Source organism: Nelumbo nucifera, chromosome 1 (genome assembly GCF_055504915.1).
Source record: "Nelumbo nucifera cultivar China Antique chromosome 1, China Antique-T2T, whole genome shotgun sequence".
NCBI lineage: Eukaryota > Viridiplantae > Streptophyta > Magnoliopsida > Proteales > Nelumbonaceae > Nelumbo > Nelumbo nucifera.
The window spans coordinates 37554287-37577955 of NC_142649.1; the positions used below are offsets into that span (position 1 = coordinate 37554287).

At 40.3% G+C, this 23669-nt stretch overlaps 1 protein-coding gene across 1 annotated transcript in view; it reads right to left on the bottom strand.

Annotated features, from left to right (window-relative positions):
- Positions 1-9251: 9251 nt before the first annotated feature.
- Positions 9252-23669, bottom strand: part of LOC104608309 (uncharacterized) — a 37484-nt gene continuing 23066 nt past the window's right edge. Inside the window, exon 3 of the mRNA XM_010274258.3 lies at positions 9252-9727. Coding sequence (XP_010272560.1) covers positions 9587-9727 — 141 coding nt within the window. The 3' untranslated portion in view covers positions 9252-9586. The remainder of the gene's footprint in view (positions 9728-23669) is intronic.

Genomic DNA, 23669 nt, shown 5'->3' on the forward strand with positions numbered 1-23669 from the left:
AGGGGTCCATTGAACTACAAATAGCGATCGGCCCGTTCAGCATCACACAGGAGTTCTAGGTGATCCCAGGGAAGACCTCTTACCATGCCCTCTTGGGACACCCGCTAATACATGCCTTGGCCCTCGTCCCTTCAACATACCACCAGTGCATTAAAGCCAAACATCAAGGACAATCAATCAGAATCCCAGCCACTAGGGCCCCCTTTGATAAGTCAGAAATGCACCTACAAGATGCTATCTACTTCATGGAGCTGGCGTACGAAGGGGAGACCACTGAGCGAAAGAAAAGAAACCTACGGAGACCACTGAGCAAAAGAAAAGAAGTAGGTGCATCTAGGTGATGGGGACCGATGGAAAGGATTACTACACCATCGTCGCGAATTACGAGGACGATAAACCACCAACGGCCAAGAAGGCCATCCCTGAGGTATGACTTTATAAATTATGATTTATCCTGTGACACTTAAATCTGCTAAGAATGAAAATGTGACTTTATCGCAATTTGTAATCGTTTCCAAATGTTTTTTCAAAAAAGCCCATTCCTGATGTATGATCCTCTTTAGTTTCTCTTCAATCTCTAATTGCTTGCAAGATCATCCTCCAAGAAAGTACATAATGAACTGCAATTCCCCCTTCCAAATATATTTGTGTAGTTATTTGCTAATACACATACATGTTATCTCTTTTCCACCAAAAAGTCGTCATAATCATCTAACAAAGAACTATAAGTAATGTTCCAACCAGCATTATTTCATCGCACCATCCTCGCAAATCGATGTCGTTGCAGTAATGCCAGCGGACAATGAACTAATCTCTGAGCATGATGCAAAGGTACGACATCCACTTAAGTCACAAATATACCAAGCATAAAACCCAACAAACATACGCATATAAAGATTGAAGGGAAGGGAGATCCATCATATGGATGGTTGAACCATGCAGGGTGGCTGTGCAAAATTTCAAAAAATTCTTTCTCCCTTCCGGGAATCCTATTCCCTAATTTAGAAAAACTGTATTTTCAAAGTTCGTTTCTTGAAACAAACTGGACCTAATTTGTAACCGAGATTAAGGGAGGGATATACCTGATACGGAATCAACAGTAGTTCCCAACGCAGGTGTACACGCCCAAAGAGTTCACCAAATCCTTCCTCCACTGAAGATGACAATTTAGGGTGAGGCAGGATCAGCAAAGAAATTCTTTAGCATGAACCCCAATTCTTTAGCAAGAATCACGTAGGGATGTGAACACAACCTCAAGATTGTTTCTTTTAGCAATAAACAATATCAAGATCCAATCTTGATCACTCCAAGAACTGGAGACTAAACAGGGTAGGGCAACAAGAACAAAGAGAGAAAGCAGATTGCAGAAAAGAATGATCTCTCTATAGAATTTTCCCTTCTAATTCATATCCTTTCAATATCAACTTCCTAATCAAATTAGAAAAGGGTTCTTTGATCCAAATCATTTTTTGGATCTAGACTCTTAAGTGGATAAGACTTATCTTATCCTCTTGTTGATCCCTATCCAGGTATAAACCCAAATTCACCCATTTTAATTAATCCAATTAAACCCAGTTCGAATTAGGCTTTAGGCCCATTAAGCTTTCAAGCTCACTTCCTTTTCATTGCTAGTTGTCTTGGCTCTCTTTGTATGGCGTGGGACTCTAAAATTGATTTCCACAAAAGCCATATGGGTTCAGCCTAGCATTTGTTACAAGGCCTGGCCGAATTCACTGCAGAAGACAGTTAACCCCTGAGCCCATTAGTATGGGCTCTTAACAAGCTTAACATTTATACTAAATGGTCATTGGGTTTAGCCACCTTTTGAAGGCCCAGGGACTATGGACTTAAGTGAGATTAGCCCATTAGTTAAAAGCCCTAAATGGTTTTACACTTGACCTCTCAACCCATAATGATCAAACACTGCCCGACAAGAGAAGATCTCTCCCTCAGCTGCAAGGTGCAGTGTTGCACTCTCTACTCACATGGATCTTGGAATTAAAACTTTTATGCAAACATTTTTTGAAACCATAATATATATGTATATCTCTATATAAATATATTTTGCAAAAACAAATCTCAACAAATTTGAAATCAATTGCCGACAGTTTAGTTTCCATCAAATAGTGCATTCCCCGATCATTCACTTTGTCCGACAAAGGGGTTGATTCTGTCACTATGATCACCCACTCAGGTGAATTCTCAGACTGCCCCAACATACCTAGGTTTTGACTACCGCTAAGGATCTCACTAATTGGCATATCAAAGACATCCCAATCCAACACCTAATGCAGTACCACAATCGAGTCTAGGGGTTAGGTGTAACTTTACAGTTTTGCCTATTTGTCTCCAAGGTCCAAGGCATAACTGGAAAATGGTCCGATTTAGGGTTTCAAGTAAACCCACACTACATGTGCTTCAGGTCTCACCCTGGTAGTTGAGACAAGGTACTCCAACCGACTTGGCGGCACATTAGTGTCAGCCTTGTCAAGATAAACCTCCACAGGTCTATCCAACGGTTGTGAAGATTCTAAACTAATAAACGATTTAATAACGACAATAGTAAAACCAATATAACGACAACAAGCAAAACAAGCTTAAAGAATAAAATCAACTTACTAGACCAGCCTCCCTACGAGGAGCTGCTGGAACTTTCGTGTCCAACCGAATCCCATCACTCTCCACAGACTGCGAAAATGATAAACCAGACCTCATTCAACTTTACTTGTGATGAAGGGGATGTTAGACAGTGTATGCCCTTAGCTCCAATCAGATTGATGTACTGATACATTTATTGTAAATGAACAAAAGTACATAATTGATTTATGTTATATCTGGTGTGTTTCTGTGTAATTATCCTTAAACTAGACACTTATGAGATTCGTGTTAGTTTAGAATGTTCATTGCCATTGGAAGACCTAGGGAGGTTTATCCTGCCAAGGCTGACACTAATGTGCAATCAAGTCGGTTAGGGTAGCTTGTCTCAACTGCCAAGGTTAGAACCGAAGCACATTTACTGTGTGTTTGCTTGAAACATTGAACCCGAACCATTTTCTAATTATGCCCTGGACCTTAGAGACTGGTGGACAGAATTGGAAAGTTACACATAACCCCTAGGCTCGATTATGGTACTACATTGGGTGTCAGATTAAATTGTTTTTAATATGCCAATCAATGAAATCCTTTAGGGGTCAAAACCTGGGTATGTTGGGGCAGTCTGAGAATTCACTCGAGTGGGTGATCAAAGTGACAGGATCAGCCTCTTTGTCGGACAAAGTGAATGATCGGGGAATACACTCTCTCTAATGGAAACCAAAACTACCGGTAGTCATTTTCAACTGTGTTTGAGATTTGTTTTGCAAAAATACATTTATATGAATATATATATTATGTTTTATGAAAAAGGTTTACAAAAGGTTTTAATTCTCAGGATCCACCCGAGCAAATAATGTGACATTATACCTTGCAGTCGAGTGAGAGGTCCTCTAATGTCAGGCAGTGTTTGATCATTAAGAGAATGAGAGGTTAAGTGTAAGACCATTTAGAGCTTTTATACCTGATGGGCTAATCTCACTTAAGACCATAGTCCTTGAGCCTTCATAAGGTGGCTGGACTCAATGATCGTTTAGTGTAAATGTTGGGCCCATTAAGAGCCCATATTAATGGAGTCGGGGGTTCACTGTGTTTAGCAGTGAATTCGGCCAAGCTTTGTCACAGAGGTTTGGCTGAACCCATATGGCTTTTGTGAAAATCAATGTTAGGGTCCCACATCATATAAAGAGAGCCAAGTTAGCCGGCAATCAAAAGGGGACGTGAGCCTGTTTGCTTAATGGGCCTAAGGCCCATAATAAACTAAATTAATTGGATTAATCAGTACGGGCAAATTTGGATAGGGATATGGATTTGGACCAGTAGATAAGGATAAGAAGATAAGTCTTATCGACTTAAAGAGTCCAGATCCAAATAAATATTTGGATCAAGAAGCTCCTAATTGGATTAGGATTGCAACTCTTTAAGCTATATAAATAGAAGAGGGAGAATTGCTCCAGTTTTACACATTGCTCTCAATTCTCCCTCTCTCCTTCTACTCTTGCCACCCTAACCCTAATTCGATCTCCATTCTTGAACTGATAGAGATCAGTTTTGATTCTGATTTTTTCAAGAAAGATAAGATCTGATTTAGTGCTCGACTCCCTTGCTTGATCCAAGCTGTTGGATTGCAGTTCTTGCTGAAGAACTACATTGCTGAACCTGCTTCATCTCAAGCTACGCCATCTTTAGTAGAAGCGGGTTTTGGTACCCTCTTTGGGCGTGAACACCTACTTTGGGAACTACACATGTGGATACTATATCATGTATTGCTCTCACTTTCTTTTGGTTTCAGATCTAGTTCAATTTGGATCAAGAACGATCCTTGAAAAATGCAGTTTTTCTAAAATTGGGAATACGATTCCCGGAAGGGAGAAGAGAAATTTTTGAAATTTCACCCAGCCACCCTACGTGGTTCGGCCATTCATATGATGGATTTCCCATTCCTTCAGGGGACCCAAAACAAAGACAAAAATTAGCAGAAGGATTCACATACCGAAGGACTATTTGTAGGACCTCGCTTCGAGCGAGGGGGAGCCTTCCTCTTCAGTCGCCCGCTTGAGAAGCGAACGATGGCACCCCCAGAAGAGAGCGTCGCTACTATCAATCCCACCAGCTCCATAGCCGAGGCAGTCTTCTCCATAGGAGGTGACGCCGTAGAATCTTGACCACCCTCAACATAGGCTTCTCGCGCATGCGATAAAGTCGCAACTGAATCCACAGACGCCGCCATAGTCGAAGGCTGGAAGGAGCGCACCAACCTCGTTGATCTCACCCTCTTTGCAACATGGGGACGACCGCTTTCCCCCTCCTCTAAAACTAGGGGCCTCCTTTCGCGTTTAGCCCCGACCTTCTCTGATGGTCATAGCACAATGAAGGATGGAATGGCTCCCCGGTTCGTGGTATGACCCTTCGACGGAGCCAAAGAATGATGGAGCTGGGGGCTCCTCCTGACCAACTCCTGGAAACCCCCGAATAATGCACAAAGATAAGAAAAATGGAGTGCCCTACAACCCTGTTCCCTTGACAACCCCGCAACTGAAAGACGCGAACAACCCGAAAAAGCATGATCATGGCGTCAAACCCAAAAGATGTCCTCCCCCAAAGACTATAGTGACTGACCACCCAAACTGACGCATCACCCGGTCTAGGCGCTAGGTAGCTAATTGTGCTTCACCTGTGCGATTAAGATAAGCCACCACCTCAGGCCATGTCACCAGTTGCGCGATACCCACAGCTAGATTATCAATATCTATTACGCATTGCTGATCGCTGTCACTAGGAACAGATACGCTGATGCAAAACGGAATCGCATTGCGAACAGGTCAAACATACGACCTCCATACAAAACTGTCTAGTGAAGCCAACCTCATGTTGATCTCAACCATCTTAAAGATTCTATGTCGGGCAGCTTAAAGCCAACATTTTCCTCAAACATCAAAAACCTTCTCCTCGACCTCTTCCCCCCGCAGAGTGGCAACGGGGACTCGCATGCACGCAATATGGCATGGAGTGACACTGAGATCGAAGCACTCACACAAGAACATCCAGAGAAACAGTGCACACACATAACTGCCACACCTCTTATAGCTCGGGTCCACTAATTGATGGACAGTGTCGTCCAGTTGCTCGTAGAGATACCCTAAGAACATCGAGGCCAGAGGAAGCTGATGGCCAGTCGCAGCAAGGACAACAAGAGGGACCAAAGAAATGCGCAGGCCGTAGCCGGGAGGACCAGGAAAAAGAAACCGGGAAGAAACATAAAGAATGAAGGCTACGAGATGGTACTGACTATTTGCGTCCCTCGCCATTACACCTCGCACACTGTGAGACTCAAACCAGAACTCCAACCAGTGATCAAAAGACATCTTCCCCCGAGAGGTGGTCCGATCCTCCTGCGCTTTGAACATTGCGATCTCGTGGAGAAGCTCGTCATAAAGCTCCCTATAGTCCACAGGAATAGACTCGATATGTTGAAGTTGTTGGGCAGATACGGCACCCCCAACAGGTAAGGCCAACAGGGCAACCACATCCTCAACCGTAACAGTGAACTCCCCAAAAGCCCCGATGAATGTGTGGGTACAACAACATCAGTTCTCCAACAAGCGACCGACATACTTTACACCCTCCCTCCCAGAAAGACCCATATAACAATCTACGAACCTAAGAAGACCAAAATCCTGCAACATTCGGCAGTACATAGGATTTTCGAGAATGTATTACGCCCAAGCAGTATAGCTATTAGGGGATTTTGCGCTATCAGTCCTGGACTCCTGACATTTGTAGGACATAGACTGGTCTGATTGACCACACAAACATAGCAACTCATTCCCACGGATGGATCGAATATGCCCTCCACACCCCTCGAAACCAAGACCGAAGGCCAAAAGCCTTGTTCCCCTTCGACAGCTATAGTCGCCTTTCTTTCCAACAATAACTCCGTCGTGTCCACCTCCCTAACGAAGTCGTAGAAGGGACACCCAACCCCCTTTACTCCCTTCTTTTGGCTAGGAGCCATGACTAACAAACAATAAGAATGACAAAACACGAAACACAGAAGAAATAACAAGAGACATAAAGGGCACTATAGAGATGACAACAAGAAGGTAAAACAAGGAGCGGCCACAATTTCTTTACATGATTATAAAGCTTTCCTCACACATGCGAAAGGCAAGACAGAACAACGCATGTGTGAGGAAAGCTTAGCGAAAAAGCACCCTCTAAAATGATGCTTAGCGAAAAAGCAACCCATGTAATTTACAAAAACACCCTCTAAAAGGCAGGACAAAACGACACATTAATTCAAATATAGCGCCACGTCAACAACCGTAATCTTAAAATATATCGGGTAACAAAATGCTACCACACGAGTAGTCAGGCCTCATTAATTGCGGTTTAATTAACAATGAAGTCGCTAATCATGACCGCCACGCAGACAATAAACAACGATCGTCCCAACTTTCATCGGCAACATAACACGCCAACAGTTATGTTAGCCACCATTGACAGGGGGGCTTCACCCCTAACAAGTCATCAATAATAATAACACCCTCCGCCAACCCCTTTCTTGATGAAAAGAGTTAAGGGGCTTAACATTTCAACAAACACCCTCCGCAAATGATCAGGTGATTTAATCTTTACAAACCGAACATGAGTACGCCCATTAGCAAGGGGAGTTGGTCCAATTATCTTCCTATCAACAGTCAGGGGGGCTAGAACACACAAATAAAGCATGGCATTGACCATTGACAGGAAGCAAATTATCAAAAGACAAGGGGCTAAACCGTAAATGTAAGAAACTACCACCACAGACACAAGGCATGCAAGATCTATACAAAACTACAAAATATGAAAAATCCCCAGACCCAACGCACACAAGCGAACTCACTACAAAACCCAAAAACGAGAAGGCAAGTACTTATCAACAAACTCCCACTTACTAATAAACAAGGGCTAAGGTAGGTATATAATGTTTGCTCAGATCCTCAGAGAACATCAAACACTAAATTAATACCACGAGGCTTTATGCGAATAGCCTATAGTCAACTTTCTTGTTGCAATGAACCTGCAATTCACTACAAGTTCTGCGATGAACTCACAGCGCACATCGCATAACTACGATAAACCTACAGTTCACCGCACGCCCTCAGTGAGCCCACTCATAGCTTGAGCCAAAGGAAACCATGGCCAAACCCACGATAGGGTCCAACACCTATTCAGACATGCGATAAATTCACGACCCATTAAAGAACCACACCTAGACGACACCTACGCGCATGACTCCAAAGGGACAAATGTTGCAAGGCACCACATGTGACTAACAAGATATTGCCCACCAAGCGATGACGTCACAAATGCCATGTCAATTAAGTAGGGTGCACAAGAGGCAGAAGCACACGTGAATAATGAAGACTCTCGAGTGAAAAGAAAGCCGATCCTTAGGAAGATCCCCATGAGACATGTGGTAAAACCCCAATGGTGCACCCAATGATTGACAACAAATGTAATATTCCCTTTCCCAATAGGTCACAAGCACCTTTATCTCCTACATTTTAAAATCCCAAGATTTCTCCCATAAATAGAGATCATCCTCGTATTGAAACTCATTCAGCACCAAGCCTTACCCTACCTACACAGTCACCTAGTATACTAGGTGCACCTCTCTACTTCAACCAATCTAATATTTATTTGATTTTTTCTATTATCATTGATGCTCTAGTTTTATAGGCAATGCCCTATTTCATTGTTCTCCCATCGTTGATGATTGATCCAAGATACCGTAGTTAAATGGAGCATCTCCTTACTATATGTTTTGATTGCACCACCTTTTTTACTACTATTTTTACTAAAATTGCAAAGTATGCACTCTTCTTGGTCCATCTTTTCAAAGAAAAATAAACTTATATCAAGGCTACCTACAAAATGAATTGTTAGACAACTTAAAAACAAAAGTTCCCCTATTATTTACCTAGTGTTTGCTAATTGTGTAGGAAGTCCTCTTTCTCATTCCTCCTGATATGATCCAAGCATTTCAGGTATATTTGAAAAGGAAACCAACAAATATAGTGCAATTTGTAATCCAAATGCATTTGAATAAAGCATATTCAAAACAATGCACAGATATCATAGGCCAAACTTTTGCATCTAACAATTTGAGCATAGTAAGAATAATTACTTGTACCGTACGAGAAATGTTATATAATGTAGAATATACCAGTCAGAAGTTAACGAAATGCTCATCACTTGAATTTGGAGCATTGCCCCAAGGAAGCATCTAATAACAATTCAAACCAATGTTTTGAAAACTGACCCAAAACCGGAACCGCTTTGGCCACCGGTTTCTGGTCAGTGGTTCACCTGTCTGGTTTAAAAGAACAGTCCATTGCAATTTAACAAATAAAAAAATAATTAAAACAAAAATGGTCAAAATCTGTTGTCTGCATCAAACAGGTCAACGATTCAACTGCCTGGGTCAGCGGGTAATTGACTAAATCAACAGTTTTTGGCAAAAGACTGGGTCATGGGTGAAAGGGAACCAGTTGCCTGTGCAGTTTTAAACGGTCCAACCATCTGGGTCAACAACGGTTCGAAAACCATGATTCAAACCTATCATAGAGCTCAAGAAGAGGAAAAAAGAAGACAACACCAATAACAACGGATCATGGAGGTAAAAAAGGACCGTGATATTACTTTAAGAGCCACATGTAGAGTTGAAGCAAATTCCTTGCAGATTCTTTCCCAAGTTTCTGTGGAATGGCTAGGGCCTTTTACTATGCAAACAATTTTTCAGTTTATGGTATTGCTAGGGATTTTCGTACTTCCCCCTACCCTTTCATGTTCTCGAATCTGATAATTTATGTACTAGATTATTTGTTGTAGTGGTTTCGCATCTCCTCCAAGTCGTTTTATATATACATTAACAAATGTAGTAAGGTTGGCAGCACCTTCATCTGAAGTAAGGTTTCAAGTTTATGGAAGATGCAAAGTAGAAGGCCCTTCACATTTTAGAGACAGGAAGGTACTTGGTATGACGTCCCTGAGCAATAATCTTCCCTGTGCTCTTTTTCCTCAGCTCCACACTAATAACTGCAACTGCCTTTCCAATACGTAAAGCCTTTGCCTCGATCTCAATCGGTTCCTAGATCAATAATCATATAAAATTTTGCATGCCACAAACTCCAAAATTAGTATATGTAAACCTTGAAACCAAGTCTAGAAAAAAAATCCAAAATACAAAAAATCAACAAGCAAATAATCCAAGCCACCGAAACACCAAAGAAAAGAATAACATGCACGAATGCTATTAAACAACAGAATCAGCATTTCATGGCACAATTTATAAAAAACCAGCCAAAAGAAAAAGATCAACCAATAAAAATAATGAACAAAAGACTTGTGTCTAGGAGTGTCATTTCCAGTTGAACCACATCACTAATATCAATAAATAACAAGTAAAATCTGAGGTATATGTTAGTCTAGTTATGCTTCTACAGAGACTGCTAAGATAAATGTATCAATGGTACAAAATAATTAACAAAACAAAACAAGACCAGTATAGAATGATCTAGGAAGAACATCAAAGACTTGGATATTCCTTCTATGGAATAGGTCAACTTCCAATATTAATCATGTTAATAAGTATTTTAGCATGACATCAGAAAAATTGAATATGAGAATCATAACCAGTTGAAATCAACTGGAGATTTTAGACACAAAAGCCTTGTCCACAGGAAATAGATGTCCCTGAATTAGGAGTAATACGAGTCTATAACATGAATAACCACTCTAAACCACAGAACAAAACAATATATAGCAGTCACGTAGATGTATCTACTGTATGTAAACAACGAAATATAATAAAAACAAGAAAATTTAACCAAGTTAACACATCAAAGGATGGAGAGGATGGAAAGGGCTTGTGAAGAGTGAAGAGCTCACTAGATTGGACTCACTTTACCCTTCATTCAAGTCCATACAATAGGGAAGCTATGAAAAGGAGGGAAAGAAAAAGAGAAGCATTCTAGATGGTAATCCTCAGATGAATGATGTTAGAACATTACAATCGATTTTTTTGGTAGCGAAGCAAAAGAAATTTCATTAAGCACTTCTTAATAACAAAGCAAAAGAAATTTAATTAAAAGGAAAAAAAAACGCCGTTGGTGACAAGATTTCACCATATACAACAGAAATTACAATGAACCTTTTAGATGGATGAAATAACAATCAATTTTTATACAAAATGAAAAAGAAAAAAGGCCATTAGAAAAACTAAGTACCCAGTCATCCAGTTCCAAGTATTCTTGAACCTAGTGGAAACCTTTTCTCTTTGGATTCAAAGCGACTAAGAACCCACTCTACAACCAATATACATATATCAACCACCACTTTTCTTCTGAATCTGCATTTGTATTCAAACATACACTTTGTGATTAAAAAGGTGTGCCTAGGGACGCAGGTAAGGTGCATTTTAAGGCATGCGCCACACCTGAACGCATGCATAGCACCTTTCACAACACATGTGCCTTTCTAAAATATGCCTTTTTGTTATTTTTTATAGATTCTTATGTTTTTTTTTTCTTTTGAGAAGTATATTGTATTTGATTTCTAGAATGGGTAAACCCATTAAAGAGACTGGCAGTAATGAGAGAATACACAAAATATCAGTAAATGAAGTAAATACAAAAAAGAGAGTATCAGTCGAAAGATTTGAAGCTTTTGGCCAACAAAAGATTTTAGCTGACATGTGTATGCTTTCATCAATTTGAGAGGGTCGTCCTTCAAAAGTTCTGCTCTTCCTCTCCATCCATATAGACCAAAAAAACAGCCACAGGGAGCATGCTCCAAACAGTCTTACCATTACTTGAAAGACCCTCAATGAATCAGCTATTTAAGAAATCAAGAATTGTGCCAGGGAAAACCCAGTTCAGGTGCATGTTAGCCAGCAAATGGTTCCAAATTAGTCTGCTCTCACTGAAGAGTGCAGGAAAAGATGGTTTGCTATTTTTTTATCAATTACAGAAACTTATATTATTAAAAATCAGGATTACATACAGCATTCTGGGGAGAGAAAGTGACTTAACTCTCCCCAAGAGAACAAGAAAAAGAGATTACAAATTAGCCCAAAACATCTGATCCCTTCCCACCCCCTGCTGCCAAAGTATCTGCAAAGGAAGATGGTTGTGTTGTTTTACTGAGGAATTCGCCCCCTTTATTTATAGCCTTCTCAGGATCAGCCTCTTAATCAAATTAGGAGAGTTCCTTAATCCAAATCTGATATTTGGATCCGAACTCTTGAATGGATAAGACTTATCTTATCCTTCAACTAATCCAAATTAGATTATAAATCCTATCTTGCCTCCTTTTAATTAACTAACTTAAGCCCAATTCGAATTGGGCTTTAGGCCCATTAATCTTATGTGCTCACTTAACCTCTTAACCTGCTGCCCAGTTGGCTCTCTTTGTATGGCGTATGACCCAAACATTGATCTACACATCAACCACATGGGTTCAGCCCAGCCTTTGTTACAAGGCCTGGCCGAATTCACTGTAGGAGACAATGAACCCCTAAGTCCATCACCATGGGTTCTAATGAGCCCAGCATTTACACTAAATGGTCCTTGGGTCCAGCCACCTTATGAAAACCAAAGGATTGTGGGGCCTGGCCGAATTCACTGTAGGAGACAATGAACCCCCAAGTCCATCACCATGGGTTCTAATGAGCCCAGCATTTACACTAAATGGTCCTTGGGTCCAACCACCTTATGAAAGCCCAAGGACTGTGGGCAGATGCAAGATTAGCCCATCAGGTATTTACCCTCAATGGTCTTACACTTAACCTCTCAACCCATAATGATCAAACACTGCCCGACAAGAGAAGACCTCTCCCTCGACTGCAAAGTACAGTGCTGCACTCTTTACTCACATGGATCCCGGGAATTAAAACCTTTTGCAAACATTTTGAAACCATAATATATATATGTATATCTTTATATAAATATATTTTGCAAAACAAATTTCAACAGTTGAAATCAATTGCCGGCAATTTAGGTTTCCATGAGAGAGAGTGCATCCACGATCATTCACTTTGTCCAACAAAGGGGCTGATCCTATCACTATGATCACCCACTCAGGTGAATTCTCGCACTGTCCCAACATACCCAGGTTTTGACCCCCTCTATGGATTTCATTGATTGGCATATCAAAGACAACCCAATTCGACACCTAATGCGGTATCATAATCGAGTCTAGGGGTTAGGTGTAACAATCAAGTTTTTGTTAAAGATTAATGTAGAAACTATTTACTGTTGAGTTAGTCAAAAAATGACTTAGTCTTTTTCAGTTGAACTGTATTTGCTATTGTTTAGGAGAATGACTTAGTCTTTTCAGTTGGGTTGTATTTGCTATTGTTTAGGAGTCATATCAGGGGTGTTTGGTACTAGAATCTCTGATAGTTTGTTATGTTTTCTTGCTATTTAAATTCTGGTTATGCAGTGAATAAAATATGCCCTTTCTGCTAATTTCGTTGCCTTGTTACTGTTCTTTTCATTGTGTTAGCCATCCTTTATTTTTTAACAGTTTTGCCCATCTATCTCCAAGGTCCAGGGCAATACTGGAATTTTGGTCCGGTTCAGGGTTTCAAGAAAACCCACACTGCATGTACCTCAGGTCTTACACTAGCAACAGAGACAAGCCACCCCAACCAACTTGGCGACACATCAGTGTCAGCCTTGGCAGGATAAATCTCTTCAGATCTATCCAACGGCTGTGAAGATTCTAAACTAACACAAGTCTCATTAAATGTCCAGTTTAAGGGTATTACACAAAAATACACCACAATGACATGAATCAATTATGTACTTTATTCATTTACAATAAATGTCAAAAAGGTACATCAATCTGATTGGAGCTAAAGGGCATAACTGTCTAACAAAAGCTCCAATGCTACACACACATCAGGGTAGTATTCAGATTTTTAATTTGATAGGTTACCAATCCACCCATGTGCTTGGGGAGAAAACACTAGCCCAGTAAACAAGGTGGATTTTCTTGTCTTCCCACCACCCTTTTTAAAGAAAGTCTCTTTCAATCTTTTCCAAGTTATTTGCAACCTTCAAAAGGACCCAAAACAATGAGAGATAGTGGCTGGGGATAAAGAACTTTTAAGTAAAGTTAGTTTACCTCCCTTGGATGCTTAACTTTCCAAGTTGAAAGTTTCTAAATTGCCTTTTTTTTATGTTCGTATACTAGTAGTGGTCTATTAACTTTTAATTATTTTTATCAGCAAAAAGTTATTTTGTTAAAATGACTATAAGTGGATTAGAACAATTGATTACAAGATGTCATCCCCAATTACACAATCTAGATTACAATGAAGCCCAGTAGAATTGCTGCCTTGCAACACCTTGTTTTGCTAAGACATCAGCTAGCCCATTCCTTCTAACCCACTTGAAGTCAGCACTTAAATCCATTGCTATCCTTTCAACTTCCCATAAAATATGTTTAAGAGTCAAAGAAATATGTCTATTACAAGTAGACCATGTAATAACCACTTTTGAATCCCCTTCCACCTCCACCTGTCTAAAACCCAAATGCTTTATCAACTGGAGCCCATTCAGTAATGCCAACACTTCAATCTTCACAGAGTTTGTATTGCCAATTGGCCCTGAATATAAAGCCAAGATCCTGCTCTTTGAATTCCTAATTGCTCCCTTCACCTATTCCCGCCATTCCTAGGTTTCTGTCTATTAACTTCTAAATTAAACAATATCAAACACCTTTCAAATACCTGAAGCCTTAGGGCCCATTTGGTTTGTGGGAATAGAGGTCTAGAAGACTGGAACTAGAATCGGAATGGGCCATTCTGATTCCAACTGTTTGGTTGGGCAGAATTGGAATCCCATTTCCATTCCTGGTGAAATGGCCATTCCCTCCCCCTCCCTCGGGAATGAAATCCCATTCCATCTGATTCCAACTCTCATTCCGATTCCTATCTGAACCAAACAGACTATGGAAATAGACCATTCTGATTCCAATTCCGAGGGATTTTGATTCCAATTCGAACCATGAACCAAATGGACCCTTAGTTTTCACAAATAGGATCTCAAATATCAAAGTTTCCATTAGAAAAAGTGATTACAAAATAACTAATATCTTATCCCTAAACCTAATATAAAATGAACTACAAATAAAATCACAAAATCAACCTTTTAATATATAGGGCCCAAAATTTAGGTCAAGGGAATTTCCCCAAACCATAGACTTGTTTGGCCTTGTCTCAAGGGGCCTTTATGGAGGCAAAGGGCCAAAAGATTTCTATTTAAGGAGATTAGAGTGAAAAGGACGACTTCTTTGAAGATTAGAGAAGTGAAGATGGCAATGGTTTTGTTGGTGGCTATCAAATGGTATTCAGAAATCAGATTTCAAATTCAAGAGTCAACATAATCAAATCGAATTCAGATATGACCTGACTCGAATTCGAATATCGAATTTTCTAACCAGGTTAGAATTAGGATATTGCTCATTTTGATTCAAATTTGATCCATTTACATCCCTAGTTTAACAAGTTCCTGGACAACACCATCACCACCAAAAAAAGAGTTAGTTTGGAATAAGTTCTCTAGATGAAGGCGATAGAAGGTTCATTGCAGAAAGAAAGACCAACACTAAAGGATGGTTCATAGATCTTGCTGAAAATTTTGGTGGACTAAAATAAATTGTTTGTATCTCTGAAGGAAAATAAGCGAGGGTTTGGAGAAGTTTGCAAGCCTACTCAAGGATTTTATGCTTTTGTTGGAAAAAGCCACTGTTGCAGATAATTTTGGGGTAGAGGTGGATGAAAGATCATTAAGCAAAAGGAGGTTCATGAGACAGCAAAGGCAATGACTCTGGTGAGTTATAGTGGGAAATGCAATCTAGTAACTAGCTATAACGAGGATAACTGGGACTCCACTAATTTCAATGTGAAGGATTGGTATGAGATAGCTGATATTGTTATTAACAACTTGAAGCTGAAGGGCACAATAATTATCACTCCTTTTGAGAAGCATAAAGCTCTGCTTGATTTGGTGGACAGGCCAGAAATAACAATAGTATCTCTACAAGCTCCTTTCAGCAATCTGAATTAACAACTTGAAGCCGAAGGGCACAATGATTACCACTCCTTTTGAGAAGCATAAAGCTCTGCTTGATTTGGTGGAGGACAGGCCAGAAATAACAGTAGTATCTCTACAAGCTCCTTTCAGCAATCTGACAAACACTAAATGATGGCCTAGGGCCAATACAAAAGAGATGAACCTGAAGATGGGTGTGGCAGTTAGGGTCCTTGGCCTGCCATTTCATTTGTAGCGGTAAGGAACCTTTTTCTCCATTGTAGCAGCTTCTGGTGGTCATTTGGAAGCACCTTTTCTGGGTGACCTCCATTCAGAATCAAGGAAGCTTATTGGAGTGAAGCTAGAGGAAATAACTAGAAAGGTCAAGATCTATTGAAGCTACACCATTAGAGGGGTGTAGGATGGAAGATGAAAGGGTAAAAGAAGTATTAGACAGTATATGCCCTTAGCTCCAATCAGACTGATGTATTCTACCTTTTATTATTTAATGAAATCAGATTATTATTATTATTTCATGTTTGTGTTTGGTATGTTTTTTGTGTATTACCCTTAAAATAGACATTTATGAGACTTATGTTAGCTTAGACTGTTCTCATCCTTTGGATAACCTTGGGGAGTTTATCCCAACAAGGCTAATATTGACGTATTGCCAAATTGGTGGAACACTAAACATGAGAAACATTAAACATGGACCAATTTCTATTTACGCCTTGAACCTTAAAAACAGATGGGCAAAACTAGAAAGTTGCACTTAACCCCATATTGGATAATGATACTACACTAGAGTTTGGATTAGGCTGCTTTTGATATGCCAACCAATGAGATCCTCTAAGGGTCAAATACACCTGGTATGTTGGAATAGTTTGGAATACACCTAACTAGGTGATCATTGTGAAATGATCAGACACTTTGTCAAACAAAGAGAATGTTGACAGATGTATTGTATGTACTATACACAGGTTTAGTGCCCGCAGGGGTATTTTTGTAATTTTGTAGACCTCTTGTGTTGAACGGCCATTATAGTATAAATACAAATGCTTCACTCGCATGAAGCAGTTCTAGTGAGGCCTTAAGTCTGAAGCCTCTTCTCTTCTTCTTCTTCTTCTTCTTCTGCTCAACATGGTACCAGAGCAGAACCGACCAAGCTTGGAAAACAACCAGCTGAGGTCCCTCTCCAGTGCTGTGTAGAAGCTATAGTCCTGATGCTCGAAGACAAGAGGAAGCAATCTCTAGTGCTGCGGTTAGTCTCCACCGCCGAGTAGGGTTCTGCTACAAGAAAGCAGACTGTTCAACTTCCAAGCGCAGAAAAGGGTTCTGCTACAAGTTTTTTCTTCTTTATCCTCCAGCCCAGGTGCTGGTGACTGGAGTTGCTCGGCTAAGAAGACTGTAGGAAACCATCCCAGATGTACGAAGAAGGGTTCTGGCCTACAGAGAAGATTGAGTCCATGAGTGTACTGCCTATTCACAGTTCGGGTGACCTAGGTACTGAACTGAAGTTTCTCTGTTTATGGTTCTCTTCTTGCACTATTTCGATGGACTGTTAATGTCCTAAAATCTGAGTAGGGACTGTTCGGCTGTTTTTTTTCCCTCCTCCGATTGTGTGTTGCTCTATTCAGCTCTCTAAGGGTCTGTTGATGAACCCTAAACCCTAAGTGACTGTTCGGCTGCCCTGGAAAGTGGATATCAGCCGATTAGGTGTGGTGAACCACCACATGTATTGTTGTTCCTATTGAGAGAGCTTCATGAAAGTTGTAAAACTGTAGGTCATTCAGACCTGGTTACACTGCAAGTGCAGTGTTCGTATATTGTTCTGTGGACTCCTACAAAGTGTAGGTCATACAAACTAGTACTGCAGCTGCAGTGTTTGTGCTTGGTTTTCTATGAAACCGAAAATCAGCAAGTGCCTAGTTGTGGACTGTAGCAGCTCTGTAAGGCAGTGTGCCTTTGGTTTTGTGTACTTCTAAACCTAGAATCAAGAACACTGAAGATTCAGCTACATCCGAAATCTCCACAATGCAGAATGGAATGAGTGGGAGCAGTGACCTATCGTTCCCTATGGCTGTTGTTCCTCTTGATGGGTTAAATTACCAAGAGTGGTCAAGAGGGATCAAGTTATACATAACTGCAAGGGGAAAAATAGGCTACATAAATGGAAGAATCAAAGAACCACCTTTTGGAAATGCAGAACATGATAGATGGGATCAGGAGAATAGTATGGTTATGTCATGGCTTTTGATCTCCATGCAACCGCAAAGAAGGAAGAACTTCATGTGGGCTGAAACTGCAAATGAGATCTGGGAACAGGCAAAATCCACATATTCTGAACTTCGACACTATGCCAAGATTTATCAACTACAAGCAACCTCATCTACTTGTCAACAGGGGGATAGAAGTTTATCAGTTTATTACTCTGACTTGACCACTGTTTGGAAGGAGTTGAACCATTACCAGAATATTGATTGGTAGTGTGATGAAGATGCAAAACTGTATAAGAAACTTGTCTCACAGCAAAGAGTGTTTGCTTTTTTACATGGTCTCAATCTTATCTATAAATCCATCAGAGTACAAATTCTAAGTTCTAAGGATTTTCCTTCAATTCAGGAGGTCTATGCTCTTGTCTAGTCTGAAGAGAGAAGGAGAAACTTGATGAACAACACCAAAGGGGATGCAATTGTGTTGGCGGCAAAGGGGGGAAACTCTACTAGTGGTGGACCTTCTTCCAAGAGAGGGGATCTCCAGAAGAAAGCAGAAGATAAGGAAAAATTGTGGTGCACTAATTGTCAGAAGCCCCGGCACACCAAAGATACTTGTTGGGATCTCCATGGGAAACCAAAGTGGGCTCAGAATCTACCTAAGAAGCAAGGCTCAAATGTAATTAGAAGGCTCGGGCAACAAGGTACCAAGAAACACCACATGGACAACATGGTTACTCGAGAGAATCAGCCCTCCACTTCTACTGTGACTCAAACACCACATGGCCAACATAGCTACTCTGGATTTGACCGAAGGGAGGATATTATAAACTCCTTCCGTGACCATTTGGAGCTTTATGGTAGAGCAATTCACCAAGTGGATGCTCCTTCCACCACCTCTTTTGCATCCACATCAGGTAATCCTGCCATAGCTTTCTATGTTGCTTCTCACAACCTTGACTCTCCTTGGATCATTGATTCTGGAGCGTCAAAACACATGACTGGTATGTCCTCTTACTTTCAAACTTATCACACTCTTTCTGGAAGAGATAAAGTGAGACTAGCTGATGGATCATACACTTCCATAGCTGGTCAAGGAACTCTCTCTCTTCCCCTCGGCCTTACTCTTTTTGATGTTCTTCATGTTCCAAAATTCCCTATGAATTTATTTTCAGTCAGTAGTGTTACAAATTCCTTAAACTGTTCTGTGACCTTTTTCCCTTCCTATTGTGTGATTCAGGATCTGGCCTCGGGGAGGATGACTGGTAGGGGACATATGGTTGATAGACTCTACATGCTAGAGAATACGGCTGGCCTTCATGTAACAGAGTCTATGAGTCAGTTCAGAAAGAGTAAAATATATTTGTGGCATTGTCGTCTGGGTCATTTGTCCTTCGAATCCTTGAAAGTTGTTTTCCCAGAACTGTGTAAGTCGGTGTCTGTTTCTAATTTTTCTTGTCAAACGTGTCAGTTAAGTAAGCATTGTAGAACTCAATTTCCTCAAAGAAATAGTAAATCTGAGTTTCCTTTTCACATTGTGCATTCTGATGTGTGGGGCCCTGTTACTTTACCTTCTGAGAGTGGCTACAAGTACTTCATTACCTTCATTGACGATTATTCCAGATACACTTGGGTATATCCAATGCGAACCTGTGAGGAAGTACCAAAAATTATCCAAGATTTTCAGCGGATGGTCTTCACCCAATTTCAGACCGAGAATCAAATATTTCAGTCAAACAATGCAAAAGAGTTTTTTCATAGTGACCTCACGGAGTTCTTTGCTTCACATGGCTCACTTCATCGAAGCTCTTGTGCCCGCACGCCACAACAAAATGGTGTGGCTGAACGGAAGAACCGACACCTCCATGAAGTGGCACGGGGTCTACTACTCCACATGAATGTTCCCAAATGATTTTGGCTTGAAGCTGTCCTTTGTTCTACATACCTCATTAACCGAATGCCCTCTCGTTGGTTAGAATACAAAACCCCACATCAGCTTCTCTTTCCTAAGGCCCCCCTTCATTCTATCCCTCCTCGTGTTTTTGGTTGTCGGTGCTTTGTCCAAAACCTATCTTCCACCCGAGAGAAATTTGACTCTCGTGCTATCCCGTGCATATTTCTTGGCTACTCAATCTCTCAGAAAGGGTATCGTTGCTTTGATCCTGTTTCTCGGAGATTCTGTGTCTCCATGGATGTTACCTTCTTTGAAGATGAGACCTTCTTTCCTGTTTCTCCTCAGGGGGAGTGTAGACATGAGGAGAAACTAGTTCAGCTTCCTCCTCTTCCTAATCCTTCTCCTCCTTCCCCTTCTCCTTTTGATCCTCCACCTTTCTGTGTTTTTTCTCGTCGTCGTAAAGGTCAACTAGGTTCAAGAGCTGTGGAGAATCCAAAAGCTGTACCTCAAGTGCCATCAAATTCCTCGAGGGAAAATCATACTCACTCAGGTAACTTGACTCCCAATGATGGTCCTGACCTCCCTGTTGCTAATGATCTTGACCTTCCTATTGCCCACAGGAAAGGTGTTAGGTCGTGCACCACTAAACACCCCATTTCCAACTTTGTTTCCTATGAAAACATCTCACCTTCATTTCGTGCCTTCCTTACCTCCATTGACAGTATCCCTATTCCCAAGAATGTGGCAGAAGCTCTCTCAGTACCAGAATGGACAAATGCCATGAAATAAGAAATTAAGCCAACTGACTCTCCCATTGACCCCAACCATAAGTTAAGTGACAGCCAAGGTGAACCTCTCAAAGATGTGAAGCAATTTCAGAGGCTTGTAGGGAGATTGTTGTACCTCTCTATGACTCGTCCAGACATAGCATATGTTGTTGGTGTCCTCAGCCAGTTCATGCATGCACCTGTCCACTCATCTTGAAGCAGCGGAGAGAATATTGCGGTATCTCAAGAAGTTCCCGGGTGCTGGCTTATTAATCCAGAAACATGGACATTTGAGAGTTGAAATTTACACAAATGCGGATTGGGCTGGATCTCAAAGTGATAGAAGGTCTACTAGTGGTTACTGCACCTTTGTAGGAGGGAACCTTGTTACTTGGAGGAGTAAGAAGCAAACCGTGGTAGCCAGTGCTGAAGTTGAGTATCGTGCAATAGCACACGGAGTAGCCGAAGGTATGTGGATAAAGAATCTATTGAGAGTTGGGTTTTCCAGTGGACAAACCCATGACTCTACTCTGTGACAACAAGGCAGCTATAAGTATCGCTGCTAACCCGGTACTACATGATAGAACATAGCACATTGAAGTTGACAAGCACTTTATCATAGAGAAAATCATCACAGGCAAAGTATGCACTCCATACATCAGCTTTGAAGACCAACTAGCAGACATCTTTACAAAAGGGCTAAACCATTCTAGACACCAAGATCTCTGTGACAAGTTGGGCATGATTGATATATATGCCCCAACTTGAGGGGGAGTGTTGACAAATGTATTGTATGTACTGTACATAGGTTTAGTGCCCGCAGAGGTATTTTTGTAATTTTGTAGACCTCTTGTGTTGTACGGCCAGTATAGTATAAACACAAATGATTCACTCGCATGAAGCAGTTCTAGTGAGGCCTTAAGTCTGAACCCTCTTCTCTTCTCCTTCTTCCTTTCTTTCTTCTTCTTCTTCTTCTGCTCAACAGAGAATATTCGAGTTAACACTCTCTGATGGAAACCTAAACATTTGGCAATGGGTTTTAACATGTTTTCGAAATCACCTTGCAAAATGTATTTATACTTGTAATCATAGTTGTCAAGGCGACGCCTAGGCGACAAGGTGCCCTTGGAGGCTCACCTCGCCCAGTTGCCAAGTAGCTCTGTGCACTATGTTATAAAATACTTTTATATTTTTATTTTTTGACATTATAATTATAAAATAGGCATTATTAAACTATAATACTCATTTTACGTGTTTATGTACTAATTTCTTTTTATTATTTTCTTATTTGTTAGGGTTTAATCAACACAAACATTTCTAACTGTTGTATTGAACCCATGGTTCAAAGTATCGATACGCCTCTGTGTATCGGCAGAGGTGTATCAATACTTATAATGATACTCCTCCTATTTCTTTATTTCTTTGGTTTTCAGTTTCATTTTTAAATATATATATATATATTATTTTAAAAAATGGGTTCTCGAAAACACTTGTAAACATGTTTATTGGGGCACCAAAGATACAATACCATACACCCGATACGGGGCATATCATATTGAAGTTTTATACTTGATTGAATCCTCAAAGATTTCAGAACCCGAACCAATAAGCAAGGGAAGAACTTAAACTTTTGTCTAATCAACACATTTTCTTCTTACAGATCTTCTTCCACCTTTTCTTTTCTTCTTTTCCTATAGCAAAAGTAGGAGTTCAGCCCCTACATTTTTTGAATTTTCTTTCCTTTGTTCCTTTTCTTCTCATAAAATGTTGATTTTCTAAACTTAAAACATTAAATTTATAGTTCTCTTATGAAAATTATGGATAATTGTTAAGAAAAGATGGTTATGGAATCTAGGGAACTACCCTAGGTTATATGGTTTTACTTAAAAAAAATCCATCACCTAGGCAACTAGGCACCTGTCGCCTTAAAAACTAGGCTTATAATAAGTTATTTTATGAAAAGTTGCAAAAGGTTTTAATCCTGAGACCCATTTTAGTAGAGGGTGTGACACTGCATTTAGCAATCAGGGAAGAGGTCCTTCCTTATGAGTAGTGTTTGAATATTTTGGGTTGAGAGGTTAAGAGAAAAAGACAATTTAGGGCTAAAACCTGATGAGTTTATATCTTGTATCGATCCATTATCTTTGGGCTTCAAAGGGTGGCTGAAATCAAAGATCACTTACACTTAAGTGTTGGGCCCATACTAAGCCCAATTCGACGTGCTTAGGGATTCACTAGGTTTACCTAGTAAATTCGGCCCATGTATTTTGTGGCTCCCATGCCATACAATTTCAAGCCTAATTGACTTGCAACTAATGTAATTAAAGAACCACTTAAGTTATGGGCCTAGCCCATTAAGTAGTAAGATTAGTCACATGACTACTTAAGTTGTCAAGTGCATATGGGTTATTTGGGTTGAATTGGTTATGGGTTTAGGTTTGGATCTCTCTTATTATTAATGTAATTAGAAGTATTGCCAAATTAGAGAACTTCTAATGAGAAGTCAAATTTTGAAACTCCTAACCACATCAGAAATAGAATTAGCAACTCTATAAAAGACAAAAGAAAGAGAGAGATCAACTACAACATCTCTTGCATTCTTTTGGCACCAAAACCCTAGTTTGACCAGGCCATTAATAAGACCTTTCTCTCTTGTTTTCCTTTGTGTTTTTCTAGCAAAAACCCAGATAATTAAAGTGGTCCACAGTTGTACATAAACCAAGGAGTTGGTGTGAAATTTGGCACACATAATGTTGCAAAGTCAAATTGTCCATTATAGTTGTGCCATCTTCAGCTTGGAGATTGGTTTAGGCTTGGATTTGGGACATGAACAATCACTTTGGGAGCTGCATTTTGTGGTCTCCGTATCAGATGTGCACTGTTTAATTTTTGAAAAGAAAATTGGATCATCTAGGGCTAGATCGTCCCTACGAGAATTGCGTTCTCCAAAGAGAATTTTGATTCTCATGTACATGGACTATTAAAAGAATTCATTTTCAGAAATGAAACCCTAGCAAGGTTCGACCTTTATGGGTGTTTTACAGTCCAAACAATATGAACAAATGCTATGTTGCAGCTTGGGAATGGACAATTCAAATGGGCTTGGTTGTTCCCACAA